This window comes from Arachis ipaensis, chromosome B4 (genome assembly GCF_059453495.1).
Source record: "Arachis ipaensis isolate K30076 ecotype BB chromosome B4, ASM5945349v1, whole genome shotgun sequence".
Taxonomy (NCBI): Eukaryota; Viridiplantae; Streptophyta; class Magnoliopsida; order Fabales; family Fabaceae; genus Arachis; species Arachis ipaensis.
In genome coordinates, this window is record NC_142439.1 from 147,911,317 (window position 1) to 147,928,161 (window position 16,845).

Below are 16,845 nucleotides of genomic sequence, written 5' to 3' on the forward strand. Positions count from 1 at the left end.
GCCACTTGGCATGTGTGATTAAAAAAAAAAGTCCCTTGGAATAGTCTAAGCTCAGTAAAGAAAAAAAAAAAAAAAAAAACTCACACAATATTTGAAATTTTATTACCATCAATATATTATATAAATTCAATAATAGTAGTGCCAATAATTTAGATGGACCAATATTAGTAAAAAATCATTACAGAATATCAATCAATTATATATTATTGTACTATATATTCTCACTAATAATAATAACCCATTTGCTAATGAATTATAACTGAAATGACATAGTCTCCACATACTCAATTAAGAGGTTGCGAATTCGAGTCTCTTATATTTAGTTAAAAAAAAAAACGTGTTACTCCAAAGTGAAATCTAAAGTATATGCAAAACAACCACCAATTCCATGATAATAAACCTCATTAAATGGTAGATGTTAATCATTCCGAATGCAAATAAAGTGCAAAACAAAATGTTTATTATTTATTTATTAATATCTTTTGTGATTGTGAGACAAAATTGAGAACATTACATCTTTCATCTAATCAAGTTGTCACAATCTGAAAGCTTTGATTGTCTTGGCATAGCTCATAGGAGGAAGAGCACAATTGGATTCATATAAATTTGGGGTCCCTAAATTGGCAATAAGCTCCAATCTTATTGAATTAAAAATTTTTGGAAAATAGTTAATGTCCTTCAAGCATGCACCAAATGGGGCATATAACAACAATTGGTGTCTGCTAGAATGTTTCAGTTACGTAAGCCCTAATATAATTCCCTATGATATGAGAGGCAATCCAATCAAGTAATAAACAAACAAGCTTTATTTGCTATAATTCATATAAAGGTCTTTAATTTTTATGACATTTACATGCACATAATTAAGGAAAATAACAAGCTTTACATACTTGTTAGCCTGTTTGGACACCTGATGAAATTAGAATTCAATTCCATTAAAAAATAAATTTTTAAAGAAATGGAATTCAATTCGATAGTTTGGAATAACTAACTCATTTAATGAGATAGAATTGAATTTCATTATTTAAAATAACTTGTTGATGAATTACATTATTTTTCTAAGACATTTTTACCCCTCAATAAATATTAAGAAAGTGAAGGGATTATGAAATATTATAATTTGGACAGGAGTATTTTTGATATTACACAGTTTAAGTGAGATTTAGGTGAGAATTGATTTTGAAATCAGACCAAAGTAGGTCTGATTTGTAAATGGGAGTAAAATGAGAATTGGAATTCTCACCGGAATTCAACTTCATGTTTTTTTTCTATTCCAAAATAAGGAATAGAATTCAATTCATCTATGATTTCAAATCAAATGCATTCCAAACAGACTATAAAAATTCAAGTAAATGAAATAATACATACATTCCAATAAAAAATATTACTTATACACCAAATCAACTACTAAATTAATTATTATATTATGTATAAATATGTGTATAGTTTAACTCATTTTTAACATACATTTCATATTGATAATTGATTTGGTGTATATTAATACAATTGTATTCCAATATAATAAAACTGTTGGTTTAGAATTTGATTCTTGCCATATATATATAGTGCATAGCTATTTTAATGATCTTAAATTCCTGAAAGGAAATTAACCATTGTTCTTGATGCTAAGCAACCAAATAAAGAAATCAAACTTGTTACCATAGACGATTAAAAGTTAAAAACAAAAATAATCTTTGAAATTTAAACAAAAGTAATCATAATTTTTTTTTTTTTTGGGTCTGTAGAGTAATCATAAATTCATTACGTCTTTTTCTCTTTTTGTTTTTTGGATGTTTAAGAAAAGAATTTTTTTTAATATGGATATATGGGCCTATAGCCCAAGAAGCAAAAACTAATACTTTTTAGAAATGGGCCCAACAATAAAGCCCAATTATCGGTTTGGTCTATTGTTCGGCATTGAGGAATGAAGAACAAGCACAAGAAGCGAAAAGAATCAATGATACCTCAAATTCAATTCCTCAGAGACAGAGAGAATGAAGTACGAGGTAATGAAGCTGTGATGTCTTCGTAGAATACTAGAAATTATGTTGTGTGTTCTTAGGAACAGAAATGGAGGTGCTTGTTTTTCCATTACATGTCACCTTTTCAATAATCTCTCTGCAACTGTTTCAGTTCATTCTTCTCCTCCACAATCCATTCTATCTACTAATTCCATTGTTCCCACACGCAAAACACCACCAACCACATCTTCTTCTTCTTCTTCTCTTGCTGTTTCCATTTGTTCTTTGCTCTGCCACCGTGTCTCTTCCAACAGTGATAACATTGATAATGTTTTGGGTCCCTACAAGGGAGTTTTGAATTCCAAGATTGTCCTTAGGGTGTTGATGAGTTACAAGCAACTGGGTAGGGCCAAGACCTTGAATTTCTTCTCTTGGGCTGGGACCCACATGGGGTTTCAGCTTGATCACTTTGTTGTCGAGTACATGCTTGATTTTTTGTGTAGGAGAAAGCTCTTTGATGACATGAAGTGTTTGTTGATGACTGTCTCACTGCATAATCAAGGTAGTGTTTCTTGCAAGGCTTTGTCTATTTGCATCAGGTTTTTAGGTAGGAATGGAAGGATTAGGGAAGCATTGTCACTGTTTGATGAAATGGGAACTGTTTTTAGGTGTAAGCCTGATAATCTTGTCTACAATAACATGCTTTATGTGCTGTGCAAGAGGCAATCATCTGAGGAGATGGTTGACCTTGCGCTTTCGATTTTTCGCAGGATTGAATCTCCTGACACCTATTCCTGTAGTAACATGCTTGTTGGTTTGTGTAAAGTTGGTAGATTAGAGGCTGCTCTTGAAATTTTCGGCCGAATGGACGAGATTGGTGTGATTCCATCTCGATCTGCAGTGAACATACTCATTGGTGAATTGTGCTCAATGAGTGCTAAAGAAGGTTCTGTTGAGAAGCTTAGGGTGAAAAATACTCGTAGACCTTATACTATATTGGTTCCTAATGTTGGATGTAGTAGTAATACTAATAGTGGTTCAATTCAGCCTGCAATTGCTGTATTTAGGGCAGTTCATAGATCTGGCTTGTGGCCTAGTTCTTTTGTTGTAGTTAAGTTTATCTCCGAGCTTTGTCGCTTAGGTAAGACAGAAGAAGCTGTTGAAATTTTGATGATTGCTGAGGAAAAGAAGTTAACTTGCGTGGGAGAGGGATACTCGATTGTCATAAGGGCGTTGTGCGAACAACGCCGAGTGGAGGAAGCTAGTAAATTGTTTGGGAGAATGCTGCAACATGGTTTAAAGCCGAAATTGGTTGTTTACAATTCTATCATATCCATGCTGTGTAAGTTGGGTAATTTGAATGATGCTACAAGGGTCTATGAAATCATGAACAAGAAAAGATGCCTTCCTGATAATTCGACCTATGCAGCTTTAATCCATGCTAATGGTGAGAGGAAGAACTGGAAAGTTGCTTATGACTTGTTAACCGAAATGCTGGGATTTGGATGGATTCCACATTTTCACACTTACAATTTAGTAGACAGTCTTTTGAGAGAACATGATCAGTTGGATCTGTGTTGTAAATTGGAAAGAAAATTAGAGAACAAAAAGCTGCAGAAGCTGTGTAAGATTGGTCAACTTGATGCAGCTTATGAGAAAGCAAAATCAATGCTTGAACAGGGTATTTGTTTATCACCATCTGCCAGAGATACATTTAAGGATGTGTTTCAGAAGTGTGGAAAGTTAAATGTAGTGCGGCAATTACTGGAGACAATAGAGCCTGATTAGTTTTTGATTGAACAAAATGTACAGTCCTTTGTTGTTGGAACAATTTTTGAAACCTATATTTCTCTTCAAAATTTCACTTACCCTGTGATGTTCACTGAACTGCTAATAAATGCTTAGTTGTTGGAACTTGGATCAGTTTTGATGATTCAGATATGAAGTTGATGTTTCAAAAATGATTGGTAGACAATAAAAACCAATTCAAATTAACCCAAAGTTGTATTATCTTACTTTCCTTAATTACGTCTGAAATAAATGCATAATATTAAATGTAATAAGTATGTAATTTTAGATGTTATATACATAAAATTATATATATTAAGTTAAATAAAATAATTTTATATTATTATCTCTATAGCATTACTGTTTTCTTAATATTTTTGACAAACTTTTTAAGTAGTCTAACTTCTCCAAAGTCTAACTTCTCCAATGCTACATTCTCTGGCCATTACACCACCTATTAACTTCAAATGCCAAATTTTGTTGTATTTGGTTCTTTATCATGGCTAAATTAAAACTTTGAAAAATAATAAAATATTTTTATTACCTTTTTGGCTCATTTTTTTTTTGTTATAGAAACTTCATTTGTGTTGTGCATGATTATTGGGTTTTTGGTGGGGACAGCTTTTGCTCAGTTTTTAGTGTGAAGAGTTCGGACCATGCGAGTTCTTTGTATAGAAAAGGTGATGATCAAATGAGAGGGTCCGATTTGTATTTTTAATTTTTTTTTTTAGTTTTGAAAATAAAAATCGAAGGGTCCGATTTCAACATTAAAAAATTTTTTATTTTTTAAACCACAAATCGGATTGTGATTGTTTGTTTAAAAAAACAAAATAATACAAAGAAATCGGAGACATTGATTTGTATAACCCATAGCAACGTAAAACACTTCTCTTCTCACACCATCCTGTGATACAGGTCTTTCTCGAAAAAGAATTTGAGTAAAATTTTAGTGGGAGGAGTGATAAATTATTTATAAAAAAAGTTCAAATATATTTATGCAAAATATTAATTACTAAATTAGTTAATTAAATTAAAAAATATAAAATATACATAATAAATATATGTAATTTACGGCTAATTTTTTTTGTTATGGAAGTAAAAGTGGTGATATACTTTAACATGGTAATTTTTGGTGTTTTTCAAAACTGTGGAAGTACACAAATTCCTGGGACCGATTTGTGTACCTCTCAAAAATCCCTGGAATTGATTTGTGTACTTCTCACAAATCGGTCGGTCCGATTTCTGCTTCTCTAGTTAAATGATCCCACATTTAAGTATAACACCCCAACAATCCACATTTAAGAAAAATACTACTACCATTCCAATATTAAAAATAAAAAATTCGTATTTTACACGCATTTAGCAATTCTTTTAAGAAAAGGAAAATATATAAATTAAGGGCTTAAGGCAATAATAAAACAAATTAGAAGTTAGAAGTGGCAAACGAGAGAGAAATAGAGAAAGATCCAGCTACACCATTTTGGCGGTTGTTCACTCATTCACTTCTGATTCTCTGAACTCTTCCAGAGTTCTACTTCAGTTTTAGGGTAGATTAGGTTCCACTTCTTCTTCTTCTTCTTCTTCAATCTCTAATCTCCAATTTTGAAGAATATGGAGAAAATGAGAGCGAGAAACTTGAACTCAGTTTTCTACGCTGATTCCTATCATCCCATTCAAGCTGGCAGCATCGACGGCACCGACGTTCTTCCTCACGACAATGCCATTTATCGCGCTCACCTCTGTTCCTCTATCGGCCTCTGTTTGTATCTCCATTCTTTTCTTTTTCTCCTTTTTGTTTTTTTTCCCCCGCGATGAAATTAGAATAAAAATTTGATTTTGTTCATTTTTATGTTGAAAAATTGGATTTTGCAGATGACCCTTTCGGTGATCCTAAGATTATTGGAGACCCTTATTGCACTCTTTTCGTGGGTCGTCTCTCTCGTCTCACCTCTGAAGATACTCTCCGCAAGGTTCACCTTTCTCACCTCTTTTCTAAATTGTTATTTTTTTATTGGGTACAAAATGATGTTTTCATCTTCCATGTTAGATTTTGTTAGTAGTTAGCAAGGCCTACGAAATAGGCGTAGATGTTACTTTGATCTTGTGGAAACTGGAAACTACACATAAGAATATTTTAGAATTGTCTTAACTATGTTTTAAATTTTAACTTAGGTAATGTTGATTTGGTTTTTGCCTTGAGAATAGAGAAGTAGGAAGTAAGATATTGGATTAGAAGGACGTATTCAATTCTGATTTTTGATTGTGCTTCTGAGCAAAGAATCCATTGGTGAAAGTATGAAAGTAACTCATTTTTACTACTTGTTGTTTGAAGATATAAATTTCTTCATAGATTAGATTGATGCAATTCAGTTTTAAAGACTAAAGTTTGTTCGATTTAAGAACTCAGAATTGATGGACAAATGAAAGAGAGAGGGAAAAGACTATAATCCTAATGCACATTTAGATCATATTGCCACTTCTTTTGCTGCCTCATTTTGTAGAACTTTTGTCTGATGTATTATGTGGTTTTGGTCTTTCAGGTTATGAGTAAGTATGGTCGGGTGAAGAACTTACGCTTGGTCAGGGACATTGGTATAGTTCTTTAGTCTATCCTAATATTCAATCCCTCTACCATTGTGATTTCATCATGCATCTTTTAACAGCCAAGTTTTTATGGTTCATGACTGAATGCCATATATTGATAATTACTCTTTTAACCATATATCTGTCAAGCTGTGGGGTTCAAGTTTATAATTTGGATTTACTTTGATTTTGGTTGCAGTAACAGGAGCTTCTCGTGGTTATGCTTTTGTTGAATTCGAAACTGAAAGAGAGATGCGACGTGCATATATGGTGCTGTAACGTGTTAAAAAATTGCTCATGTTTTTTAATTGTTTGAAATGTTAATTGTGCTGATATATGTTTTTCTCATTTGCAGGATGCTCATCATTCCTATATCGATGATTGTGAAATCATAGTTGATTATAACAGGCAACAATTGATGCCAGGATGGATTCCTAGAAGATTAGGTCAGTTAAAGTGTCTCATTCCTTAAATTGTATTTGTAGTATCTGCTCACTGAGCCAGAGCCATCTCATATCTCTGTTTTCTCTCACAGGTGGTGGCCTTAGCAGCAAGAAGGAATCAGGACAACTTCGTTTTGGAGGAAGAGAGAAACCATTTCGTGCACCCTTGTATATATTCAGTCCTCTCAATTATATCTGCTATTTTCTTTGGAAATATCTTAGAAACTAGTTCTCAAACCATGATCTGCTTTTAACCAGGAAGCCGATCCCATACGAGGAATTGAAGAAGCTTGGCATCCCACCACCACCTGAGGGTAGATACATGTCACGCTTTCAGGTGTTGTTATTAACTTTACAGCATATATTCCCTTGAGATGGTTTCTTATATTCTCATTTTGTAAGAATATATCTGTACTTACTTTCATTTGCTAATGTGTATATACAGGTCCCATCCCCTCCTAGAAGAGAAAGGGACCTTTCGGACAGGGAAGAAGGCTCTCATAGAAGGAGTTCCAAGGACAAGAACAGGACTGAAGATGCTCTCAAAAGTTCGGCAGACACTGAGGAAGAGCATTATAGAAGGAGTTCGAGTCACCGAGAAGATGAGGAAAGGCATTCTAGAAGGAGTTCGAGTTATCGAGAAGATGAGGAAGGACATTATAGGAGGAGTTCGAGTCACCAAGAAGATCACTCACGCAGAAGGGGCTCTTCAGAGAGAAAAGAAGAGAAGGGTAGCCATTACCATCATAGGAGGTCGTCTGAGAAAGAACATCGGTACAGGAGTTCTGAATCCGAGAAGCATTCTCGTAAACGGAAAGAAAGAGCTGAACACTCTCATAGGAGGGAAAAATATAGCCGGCGTTCACCGAATGAAGACTAAGGCGTACGACGATCCGTCGATGTCAATCAAGCCCTTTCGGATTTGTATGTATATACTGTGTACATGGTAACATGGAAGATATAGGAACTCTCAGTGGTTAGCACTCTGTAGTTACTGATTTCTTATTAAGAAGGGTCATGTCCCAATCCTTACTGATAGAGCCAACTCATTTTTCACCAATGTATGTTAATTCAAGTCATACAACATTTTTAAGGTACCAGCCTCAAAAAGTGATTATGATAAAGTCAATAGTTTGAGTAGAATCAGTGCTGAAGCTGAAGGAAGTTTGGATCAAGTCACTTTATTAAGATAGTGTCACACAGACAAAGATATCGAAAGGTGACTAGGTCTTTACATAATTACACAGGATATTTGTTCGAGAAAAATTAAACGAAAAGTTCAAAGGATCAAAAGTACTGTTTGGTAAACAAAATACAAATTTATTTAAAAAGTAAGATAATACTAGTAATACCCTTCAAAATCAAAAGAAAATAAAAACCAAAACAACTGCAAAAGTAATAAATTACTGCTTAGTAAGTAATCTTGAAAAGATCAAACAAGTCATTGTAAATACCAAAATCATACAATGACAAACGAACGATAATAGTTGGAAGAGACCACCTCAGAATTGTCATTGAAAAAAAGGGTTTGTTTCATTAACGTGGTTGACTTTTCACGAGTTGGGGCAGGCAACGCAAACCTTCCCGTTGTAGCAGTCGTTTAGGCCAATGAATCCTTTAGTTTTCTTTTTAATTATCATTACTTTTTCAAAAACAATTCCGATTTGATTGCTACTTTTTTTCTTCCTTCCTTTCTGTACTTTGCCTCAACTTTCGCACCCACCAAACGCTGTTCCTTCTTCTTCAATCAGACACAACAAAGTTGGATCCTTTCCTTCATTTGAACTGAGAAAGAGCATCCACAATGCCCAACTGGGAACTCAAGAACTGTTGTGACAAAGATCAGAAGATCTTCATTGCTTGTGTTGCTGCCTTCACCGTTGTTATCTTCGTGGTTCGTACCTTCTCTCTCTCTCTTGAACCACTTATCTTTCTTCTTTGCAGAAAGGGATAACACACCCCACTTTAGCAATTTGCGCGATCACTTGCTTTTCAGCTCAAAGTCAGAGACTTTAGTTTAAATTATCAGTACTTTATGATTAAAAATCACTCCTTTTTTATTTGCCATGTCAAAATTTTCAAGCTTTTAGTTGAGAGAATCATGCATCCCAAGAGGAAGAGTATTGGGAATCGTTTATCATTTTCAAATTTCTTGTTTCTCAAATCTGTTTAGACTGGGTCAAATTTGGGTAGCTCTACTATGAGTTGATTTGACATTTGAAAATGGAACATTTATAAAAGAGGTCCTTAGTTTGGTTAGTCTCATATAGTATACACTTGAATGTTATATTATGTTTATTTTTTCTTTTCCATATATGTGGAACTAATAACCATAGTTATTGCCATATCTATTGCAATATTTTTGTTTGTAGCTGTATAATTGATCTTCTTATGCTAATACTTTGATGTGGTGGTTTTAGCTATGGAGGACCTTTCTACTTACACCTTTCAAGCTCATCACTGTGTTTTTGCACGAAGCAAGTCATGCAATTGCTTGCATTCTCACTTGTGGCAAGGTATAACTAACAATACCGAAGCTTACTGCATTTTGTTGTACAAGTTGCCAACTCTGGTCTCTGTCTCAACATAGGAAGGAACACACACACACACACACACACACAATGATGTTATGGCTTTTATTTTATAATGCAAGAAATCAAGGAATGTCTTGAATCAATGATGGTTCCAGTTAATTTGAGTGGAGATATTTAACTTTAGAAGTTCATGTAATGATGTATTTAATTTTGTTGCATTTTAAACAGAGAATACCCTTTTTTAAAGATATTAGTAGGGCATGATCTGGTTTAAGTAAATTTTAGTTCTCTAGGGACAGAAACACAGAAGGGCGTGCTTCTAATTTTCTTAAAGAAACATCATAATGAACCTTATGTGTATGAACTATGAAGGGGAAAAGGGTAATAAAATGAAAATAACTGTACTATGTGGCAAAAGTTAATGCTGCTAAGATTGTTTTACTTTCTCTTCTGCACACTAACCTATCATTAGTTTGATGCCAACAGGTTGAGGGAATCCAGGTTCATGCAAATGAGGGTGGAGTAACACAGACTAGAGGTGGCGCATACTGGATCATCTTGCCTGCTGGATGTAATGCACTTTTCTCCCTCCTTTTTCAGTTAATACATTAATCTTTAACTTTGTTCCACATGAATACATGATATATGCAACAGGGTAAATCTTTTGAAATTAACTAGACCATAGTCTTGTGTATTGTGTCTGATGAAAGTGGCAGCACCACATGCCCTATGACTTTGATCCAAAATTGCATACGTGAAAAGTGAGAGCAAATAATGTGATTATGTGATGTACAAATATGTAGATAATCTCTAAGCTGAATATTTATTAGTGTAATTAGGCAATTTTGGGATGCATTAATTATTTTTCTGATTGGTTTTGTATTTAGATCTTGGTTCATCATTTTGGGGGATGGCTCTGATACTTGCTTCCACAAATCTTCTCACTGCGAGAATTGCTGCTGGTTGCTTTATTGCTGCTCTTGTTATTGTGCTCTTTGTTGCTAAAAATGTAAGATGTGTTATAAATGCCATGTCATGGGGGTTCGGCTATATTTTTATGTTGGTTGCCGAAGACCTAACACAACCCTCCTCCTTTATCCGGGCTTGGGACCGGCTATGTACCGCAAGTGTAACATAGGCGGAGTTAAGATGTGTTATAAATGCAAAAAAGCAAAAATGCAAATGTTTTTACATAATTGATTTGAATAATTTAGGTCCTGACTTTTATCCTTTTTTCTTTGCCTGCCTACACCCTTTGTCAAAAAAGTGGACACTACGAGGACTCTGCATTGGTGAGTGCCTTCATGATATTCTCCAAATAAAAGAATTCGAAAAATCTTGACACAATTTCTGACATTGTTCTTCTTGATCAATGAACATCAGGATTCATTATCTTTATTGCTGTAATTTGGGTACTGCAAGAGAAAACTACTGTTCATATCCTTCGTTATGTCATTCTCTTTATCGGTATGCTCTTGTCCTCTTTACTGGATCATTTCCTGTAAAAAAAGAAAAGAATTTGTTTCTGGTAGTTAGTTGTGCCATTTCCTGTGAAATATATCATCAATTAATTATGATTTTGTTTTCAGGTGTGATGAACAGTTTGTTTTCAGTTTACGGTACACTTTCTAGCACCTTCTATATGGTCTATTCTTGTATTTTTGCTTCATATGATAACAAATATCTTGAAATGGCTGCTATAATGTGACTGTGCGCAATTCTTGTCTAGATATTTATGACGATTTAATATCTCGAAGAGTTCATTCGAGTGATGCTGAGAAGTTTGCAGAAGTTTGCCCATGCCCCTGTAATGGATTTGGATGGGGAGTTATTTGGTGAGTCTTGTTATATAAATAATAAATAAAATCCGGACTTAGTATCTGATTTTATGGGATTCAAGTATCATGAGTTTGAATTCATAAAACTTTTCATTTTGATTATTCATCAATATTCCTTTATGTAATGCATTCCACTTTCAGGGGGATGATATCATTTGCATTTCTATGTGCATCTTTGTACCTTGGACTTGTCATATTATCATGAGGTAAATATTTATTTATTCATATGCTATTGCATAAGGAGCATTTATGGAATTAATGTTATAACTATTATGTTTTGCGTATATTTCAAGTAATCAATTTAATAATTTAGTAATTTGAATATGTTGCATTTGTACATGAAAAAAAAAATTAAAGCATAAAAAACTGTTAATCCTACTGATGGGGAAATTTTGTTTTTGCAGGTTGAGAAATATGTAACCAAGCTTGGTATACTGAATTTATCTGTGGATATTTCCCCATGCATGTGGATTCATTCTTTGCAGCCTGAATATTTCAGGTTGCTTCTTTAACCATAGCTTTGTATATCTTTTTCATTAATCTATTATTAATTGACTCTCATTTGTACTTACTTGTTGGAAATACAGTTGAAGTATTTCAAGCTGTCTGTTGTCTTCATTGGTACTTTAGAAGCTCTTGGTATTATTATTCTACTTTTTTTTTATCGTATAATTTGGCTCTTCAACTAAACATAACTGAAAGAGATAGAGGATTTTCCAACACTACTTTATAATTGAAAGGATATAATCATTCCCATAAAAGGTGTAGAAAATTGGAAATATTTAGTAAGTAAAACAAATATATAATATAACCACTAATGAACCATTTTTCTAAAAAAGCTTAGCCTTCGATTGCATGCCTTTTGCCGTAATTTGCGAAGCAAGATAAAGTTTCTAACCTTTCTCCAGATCTGATGTGCAAACTCGCAACGAACCATTCTTGTTGCAAAAGGCATTGTAGCAACCAATTGCAATTCGAAATTCAGGATAGTCTTCTTCTTGGTGACATAAATTTCTTTGAATTCTTTTTCTTATGATATGATTCAGCAAATCATGACCTTCAATTGTTGACGCAACTTGATTAATTTGAGTGTGTCTTATGCTTTATGTAGCTTGTGAATAATGTAAGGAAGCCATGGTAGCATAGCACAAGCTCTGATACCATATTAGTTCTTGAATTTAGGGTTTTGATTTATTTGTGGTGAGAAATAATGTGTGAATGAATGATTTGCATCATTACTTAATAGGGTTCCTCAACCCTCACTCAAAGCACAACACTAATCCAAAAAAGATCATCACTTTAACAAAGTGAATGTCTTTGAAATTGATCTTATTATAACAAGAAGTTAATCTTCAAGTCTCCTTCAAAGGCCTCCAGCATTCAAGTAGTTATAAAAGAATACTACCGAATACTGGAAGCCTTTGAGGGAACATGAAGAGTTCTTTCACATTGTCAATCTCTCTATAATGTGAGAAGATTGCTTAGCTTGTGAATTATAATTAGCTATAGGTTCTTATTTATAGGCATGGTATGGTAGGCCTTGCTCTTTAAAAGGGAAAAAAAAGTGAGATAATAATCGAATCTTGGCCTTATGCTATTGATTTTCTTCATTATTCGTTTTTCCATGAATTTGCTTTTAATTATGGTGAAAACTCGGGTACAGTTAACTTCGTATAAAGTTGATAGCCAAGAACTCTTAGATGACAATTTAGTCAAACATGTCAAATCATTTAACGACTCTCAACTATCAATTTCACATGAAGTTAACTGCATATGAGTTTATTGTCCATATCACGAGGAATTTGGTTGCTGAAAAACTAAAGGACAAGTTAAGGTTACCTCTATACTCCACAATATAACACTTGTATGTAGGGGTGTCCATCGATCGGATCGTATCCGCAGATCTGCGGTAAATATCCGCATCCGATCCGAAAATTGCGGATACGATCCGATCCACAAATTGATCGGATCGCAGATATCTGCCCTACATCCCCGTATCCGATCCGCAGATCTGCACTATAATAATTAAAAAATAAATAAATATATATATGTTTGGTATTATATTTACTTGTTTGTATATTTTAGTTAGTAATTATTATTCATATATTGTATTATTTTATTTTTGTTATTTAGAGAGAGTTTGATTAAAAATATTTTAGGAATAAATAAGTTTAAAAGTATGAAAGAAATATTTTTATCGAATTCTTTTACATAGAAATATGATTAAAAAGAGAAGGTTTAATTATACAGATATATCCGATATTCGATCCGATCCAATCCGCAAATGTGCGGATCGGATCGGATCGGATTCGACACTAAAAAGTGCGGATATCATATCCGATCCGATCCGATGGAAATTGTGCGGATCGGATCGAATTTTCGGCTATATCCGATCCGATCCGGGACACCCCTACTTGTATGAAGTGATACTGCTAATTATTCTTTTACTATCTAAAACACATGATGAATGTTTTTGATAGAAAGATTCCATAGAAATGAATACATGGGATAGAAGAAAATGACACGTTCATAGAATCTGATTTATTGGTAGAGGTGCTAACCATGGATAACTTATTCCGTGTATACAGAGAATGTTGCAGTTTCAAAGCGATGTTTGAATTATATATATGATACTGTTTATTGGATACCAATTACACTGTATATTAGAATGTCAATGCAACTTTGTGGCATTCTCTTTAATTTGTTGAAGAAATATAATCCATGGTAAAATGGAAGAGACATTCTTGCACATGATGAATAGCCTACTCATATATACATATACTTCATGCAGCGTATGATATATTTATCATGAAACACCGGAACATTCAAGTTCATGAAGAATAAATTCTACGTGACCTTATTATGCTACAACATATATTCAAAAATTAGGTTATTAAATCAATTATTCGTGTATATATATATATATTATAAAAGGAGATATTGTCCAACAGTTTAAACGGCCTCAAGAGAATAATATAGGCATACACAAGCTCAAATAACAAAGCATGATATTCTCAGCCATTTTGACAACTCATGATATATGAACCAACTTGGGATGGTCGAGTGGTCAGCTCACTCGTCCGCTTAAGCAAGTGTTGGGAGTTCGAACCTCGCTTTGTGCATGCAGCAACTCATTGGCCAGTGGTAGACCATTAAATGGAGCCCAGATCCGCGACAGATTAGTCCTTAACCTATCGGACAGACACCGACACGGGACACGCTGACACGCGAATTTTAAAATTTTATAAGACACGGGGACACGCATACATATAAAATATGAAGTATTTTTTTAAATAAATCATAATGGTATTTTGATATTTTATTGATACTAAAATATTCATTAATTTTTTAATTATTTTTAATCTCTTATTTTAATTATATCAAATATTTAAAATATTTTTTATTTTAATAAATAATAATATATACTATATCTAAATTTATTTCAAAAATATATGTTAAGAATAAGATTGGAAACGCTGACACGTGATGGTATTTAGGTGTGTCCAAGCGTGTCCGGCGAAGAATTTTTTTATTTTTTATTAAGACACGGTTTGGACACAGCAGACACGCGTGTCGGACGAGTGTCGTGTCCAAAATGTGCCCGACATGCGGACACCGCAACTCAGCGAAGTGTCCGTGCTTCATAGTGATATATGAATTTCTATGTTCATAAAGCTATATATTAAAAAATCTTCCCCCGAACAAAGTAACCAACTTATATAATTAGATTCCTTGATGCCATTAATGAATGGCTTCTAAGGTTGTTCATCACTTGCACCAGCATATGGTTGGTCCAAAAACACTTCCCACCGGCAACGGCAACGTCACCGCTATCTGACTCGGTGGACAGTCACTCACCGGAATACTGCCCTCCAATCTCAAACTCCTCTACTTCCTCAGCCTCCGCAACAACTTCAACCTTGCACCATGGACCTTCCCCACCATTCTCACTAACATGTACTCCACCTTACCAGATATATTCACTTCCTTCCCCAGATTGCGAGAAATCCCCAACTCTTTAGCACAAACTGGAATGGAGATTTTAGCCCTTGGCAACCAGAAATCAGGCTTCTCAGGCTCCATAACAATTTCACAGGTCACCTTCCTCATCCTCACCTAACTAATTTCCAGTATTTGACTGAATTGAGGCTTGAGAACGATTTCTTAACTGGTACGGTTCCATCTTCTTTCGCGGCTCTACCCAGATTGAACCAACTTTCTTTGGAGAACAACTTGCTGTTTGGAAAGAATGTGAACTTCACTTTCCAACCAACCAACAGGTTGTGTCCACGATCTGATGGTGGAGATGGTGTTGCTAGACATTACACAAGCATTTGGGAGTCCAATTCAGTTGGCCAGTTCATGGAGATGGAACAACACTGATTGCCAACAAGGGAACGTTGTTGTTGCTGTGAATTTGTCAAGGCAAAGTTTAACGGGGTTGATCCCTCTTTCATTTTCTAATTTAAGAGATTTGAAGAACTTGAATTTAAGTGGAAATAATTTGAGGGATTCAATACCTAAGAGCTTGAAAACATTGCTTCGTCTTGAGTCTTTGGATTTGTCTTATAACAACCTATCTGGAGAGGTTTCTATATTTCCACCAAAACTGAAGCTGAATATCACCATTTCCTTGGAGGATAGCAGGTATTTTCATAAGAATTTCATTGCACTAGCCCTAATTTCACCATGTTTATGTATAATTTTTCTACATATGTGCAGGTGCATTAGCAATGGCGACATGTATTAGATTTGTAATAATTATTGTGATTATTTATAATCGAAAAAGGTTTCTTAATTTAATAAGAAAAGTTTACTCCAAGAAAGTAAGAACCTTTTTCAATCACAATGGCCAGGAGGATTTCATGAAAAAATTTAGTTTTTTTGGCACTAAAGCACTTCAGCTATTCAAAAATTAAAAAAATTGACTAAGTCATTCCAACATAAATTAGGGCAAGGAGGATTTGGAACCGTGTACAAAGGAACCTTATATGATGGTCGTCTTGTTGAATCAAAGGGTACTGAAGAAGAATTCATGAATCAAGTTGTTATTAGCATCAGTAGAACATCACATGTAACAATATACTTTTACTTTTGGAATTTTGTTACCAAAAAAAATAAAAGGCACTTGTGTTTGAATTTATGTCAGCTGGTTCACTAGATAAGTTTATTAATAGAAATGGATTTCCAAATACCAATTATTGTTTGAATATCTATTGCTCAAGGATTAGAATTCTTGCATTGAGGATGTAGTATAAAAATTTTTCATCTCGATATCAAATCTCAAAATATTCCTTTGGACGAAGAGTTCTATTAAAAAATGTCTGATTTTAGGCTAGCTAGATTACGTCAAAAAAGAGAGTATAATATCTTTATTGGGTGTCAGACGAACTATTGGATACATTGCTCTAAAAATTTTAAGTAAAAAATACGGTGGAATTTCTCACAAATAAGATATTTATAATTATAGTATGTTGATTCTCGAAATAATTGGAGAAAAAAATTATGAGAGTAGAAAATCACGTACTAGCAAAATCTTTCTTGAAATGATTTATGAAAATTTTGTGCAAGATAACATTCATTCAAGTTATTCTTCAATCATGGAAGAAGAAGGTGAGATATTAAAGAAGATAATCATGGTGAGTCTGGTGCGTTCAAACAATCCCAACAAATAGGCCATGTATTATAAGTAAAGTAA

The 16,845-nt window shown here is 33.9% G+C and overlaps 4 protein-coding genes and 1 long non-coding RNA gene across 7 annotated transcripts; 4 read left to right on the forward strand and 1 right to left on the reverse strand.

The window, feature by feature from the left end:
- Positions 1-1,953: 1,953 nt before the first annotated feature.
- On the forward strand, positions 1,954-3,953 carry LOC107635721 (small ribosomal subunit protein mL104 (rPPR9)-like). The gene has a single exon (XM_016339277.3). It carries the CDS (start codon positions 2,046-2,048, stop codon positions 3,747-3,749), a length of 1,704 nt encoding a protein of 567 aa, XP_016194763.1. The 5' UTR covers positions 1,954-2,045; the 3' UTR covers positions 3,750-3,953.
- Positions 3,954-5,153: 1,200 nt separating this feature from the next.
- Positions 5,154-7,915, forward strand: LOC107635722 (RNA-binding (RRM/RBD/RNP motifs) family protein). Of its 2 annotated transcripts, none has more exons than XM_016339278.3 (8): positions 5,154-5,508; positions 5,622-5,719; positions 6,290-6,341; positions 6,532-6,602; positions 6,688-6,778; positions 6,868-6,943; positions 7,034-7,112; positions 7,221-7,915. In XM_016339278.3, the coding sequence occupies exons 1-8, from the start codon at positions 5,361-5,363 to the stop codon at positions 7,653-7,655; spliced, it is 1,050 nt and encodes a 349-aa protein (XP_016194764.1). In that variant the 5' UTR covers positions 5,154-5,360; the 3' UTR covers positions 7,656-7,915. The 2 variants fall into 2 exon arrangements, with proteins under 2 accessions (XP_016194764.1, XP_088339310.1); XM_088483184.1 differs by having other exon boundaries at positions 5,176-5,512.
- A 321-nt stretch (positions 7,916-8,236) lies between these two features.
- On the forward strand, positions 8,237-11,816 carry LOC107635723 (peptidase M50B-like protein). Of its 2 annotated transcripts, XR_002362112.2 has the most exons (11): positions 8,395-8,669; positions 9,196-9,291; positions 9,796-9,880; positions 10,197-10,318; positions 10,577-10,601; positions 10,693-10,776; positions 10,899-10,928; positions 11,039-11,144; positions 11,289-11,353; positions 11,552-11,646; positions 11,735-11,816. XR_002362112.2 is itself a non-coding variant. In XM_016339280.3 (10 exons), the coding sequence occupies exons 1-9, from the start codon at positions 8,580-8,582 to the stop codon at positions 11,350-11,352; spliced, it is 702 nt and encodes a 233-aa protein (XP_016194766.1). In that variant the 5' UTR covers positions 8,237-8,579; the 3' UTR covers position 11,353; positions 11,552-11,750. The 2 variants fall into 2 exon arrangements, 1 of the variants encoding a protein (XP_016194766.1); XM_016339280.3 differs by having other exon boundaries at positions 8,237-8,669; positions 11,552-11,750.
- LOC148569611 (uncharacterized) lies at positions 10,506-12,635 on the reverse strand. Its single transcript, XR_015881426.1, has 2 exons — positions 12,046-12,635; positions 10,506-10,808 (listed from the first exon to the last, which is right to left on the reverse strand). It is a non-coding gene; the product is annotated as an uncharacterized LOC148569611 (long non-coding RNA).
- Positions 12,636-14,875: 2,240 nt separating this feature from the next.
- Positions 14,876-16,285, forward strand: LOC110271399 (uncharacterized). The gene is made up of 2 exons (XM_021122282.2): positions 14,876-15,794; positions 15,870-16,285. The coding sequence occupies exons 1-2, from the start codon at positions 15,445-15,447 to the stop codon at positions 15,895-15,897; spliced, it is 378 nt and encodes a 125-aa protein (XP_020977941.1). The 5' UTR covers positions 14,876-15,444; the 3' UTR covers positions 15,898-16,285.
- Positions 16,286-16,845: the final 560 nt, after the last annotated feature.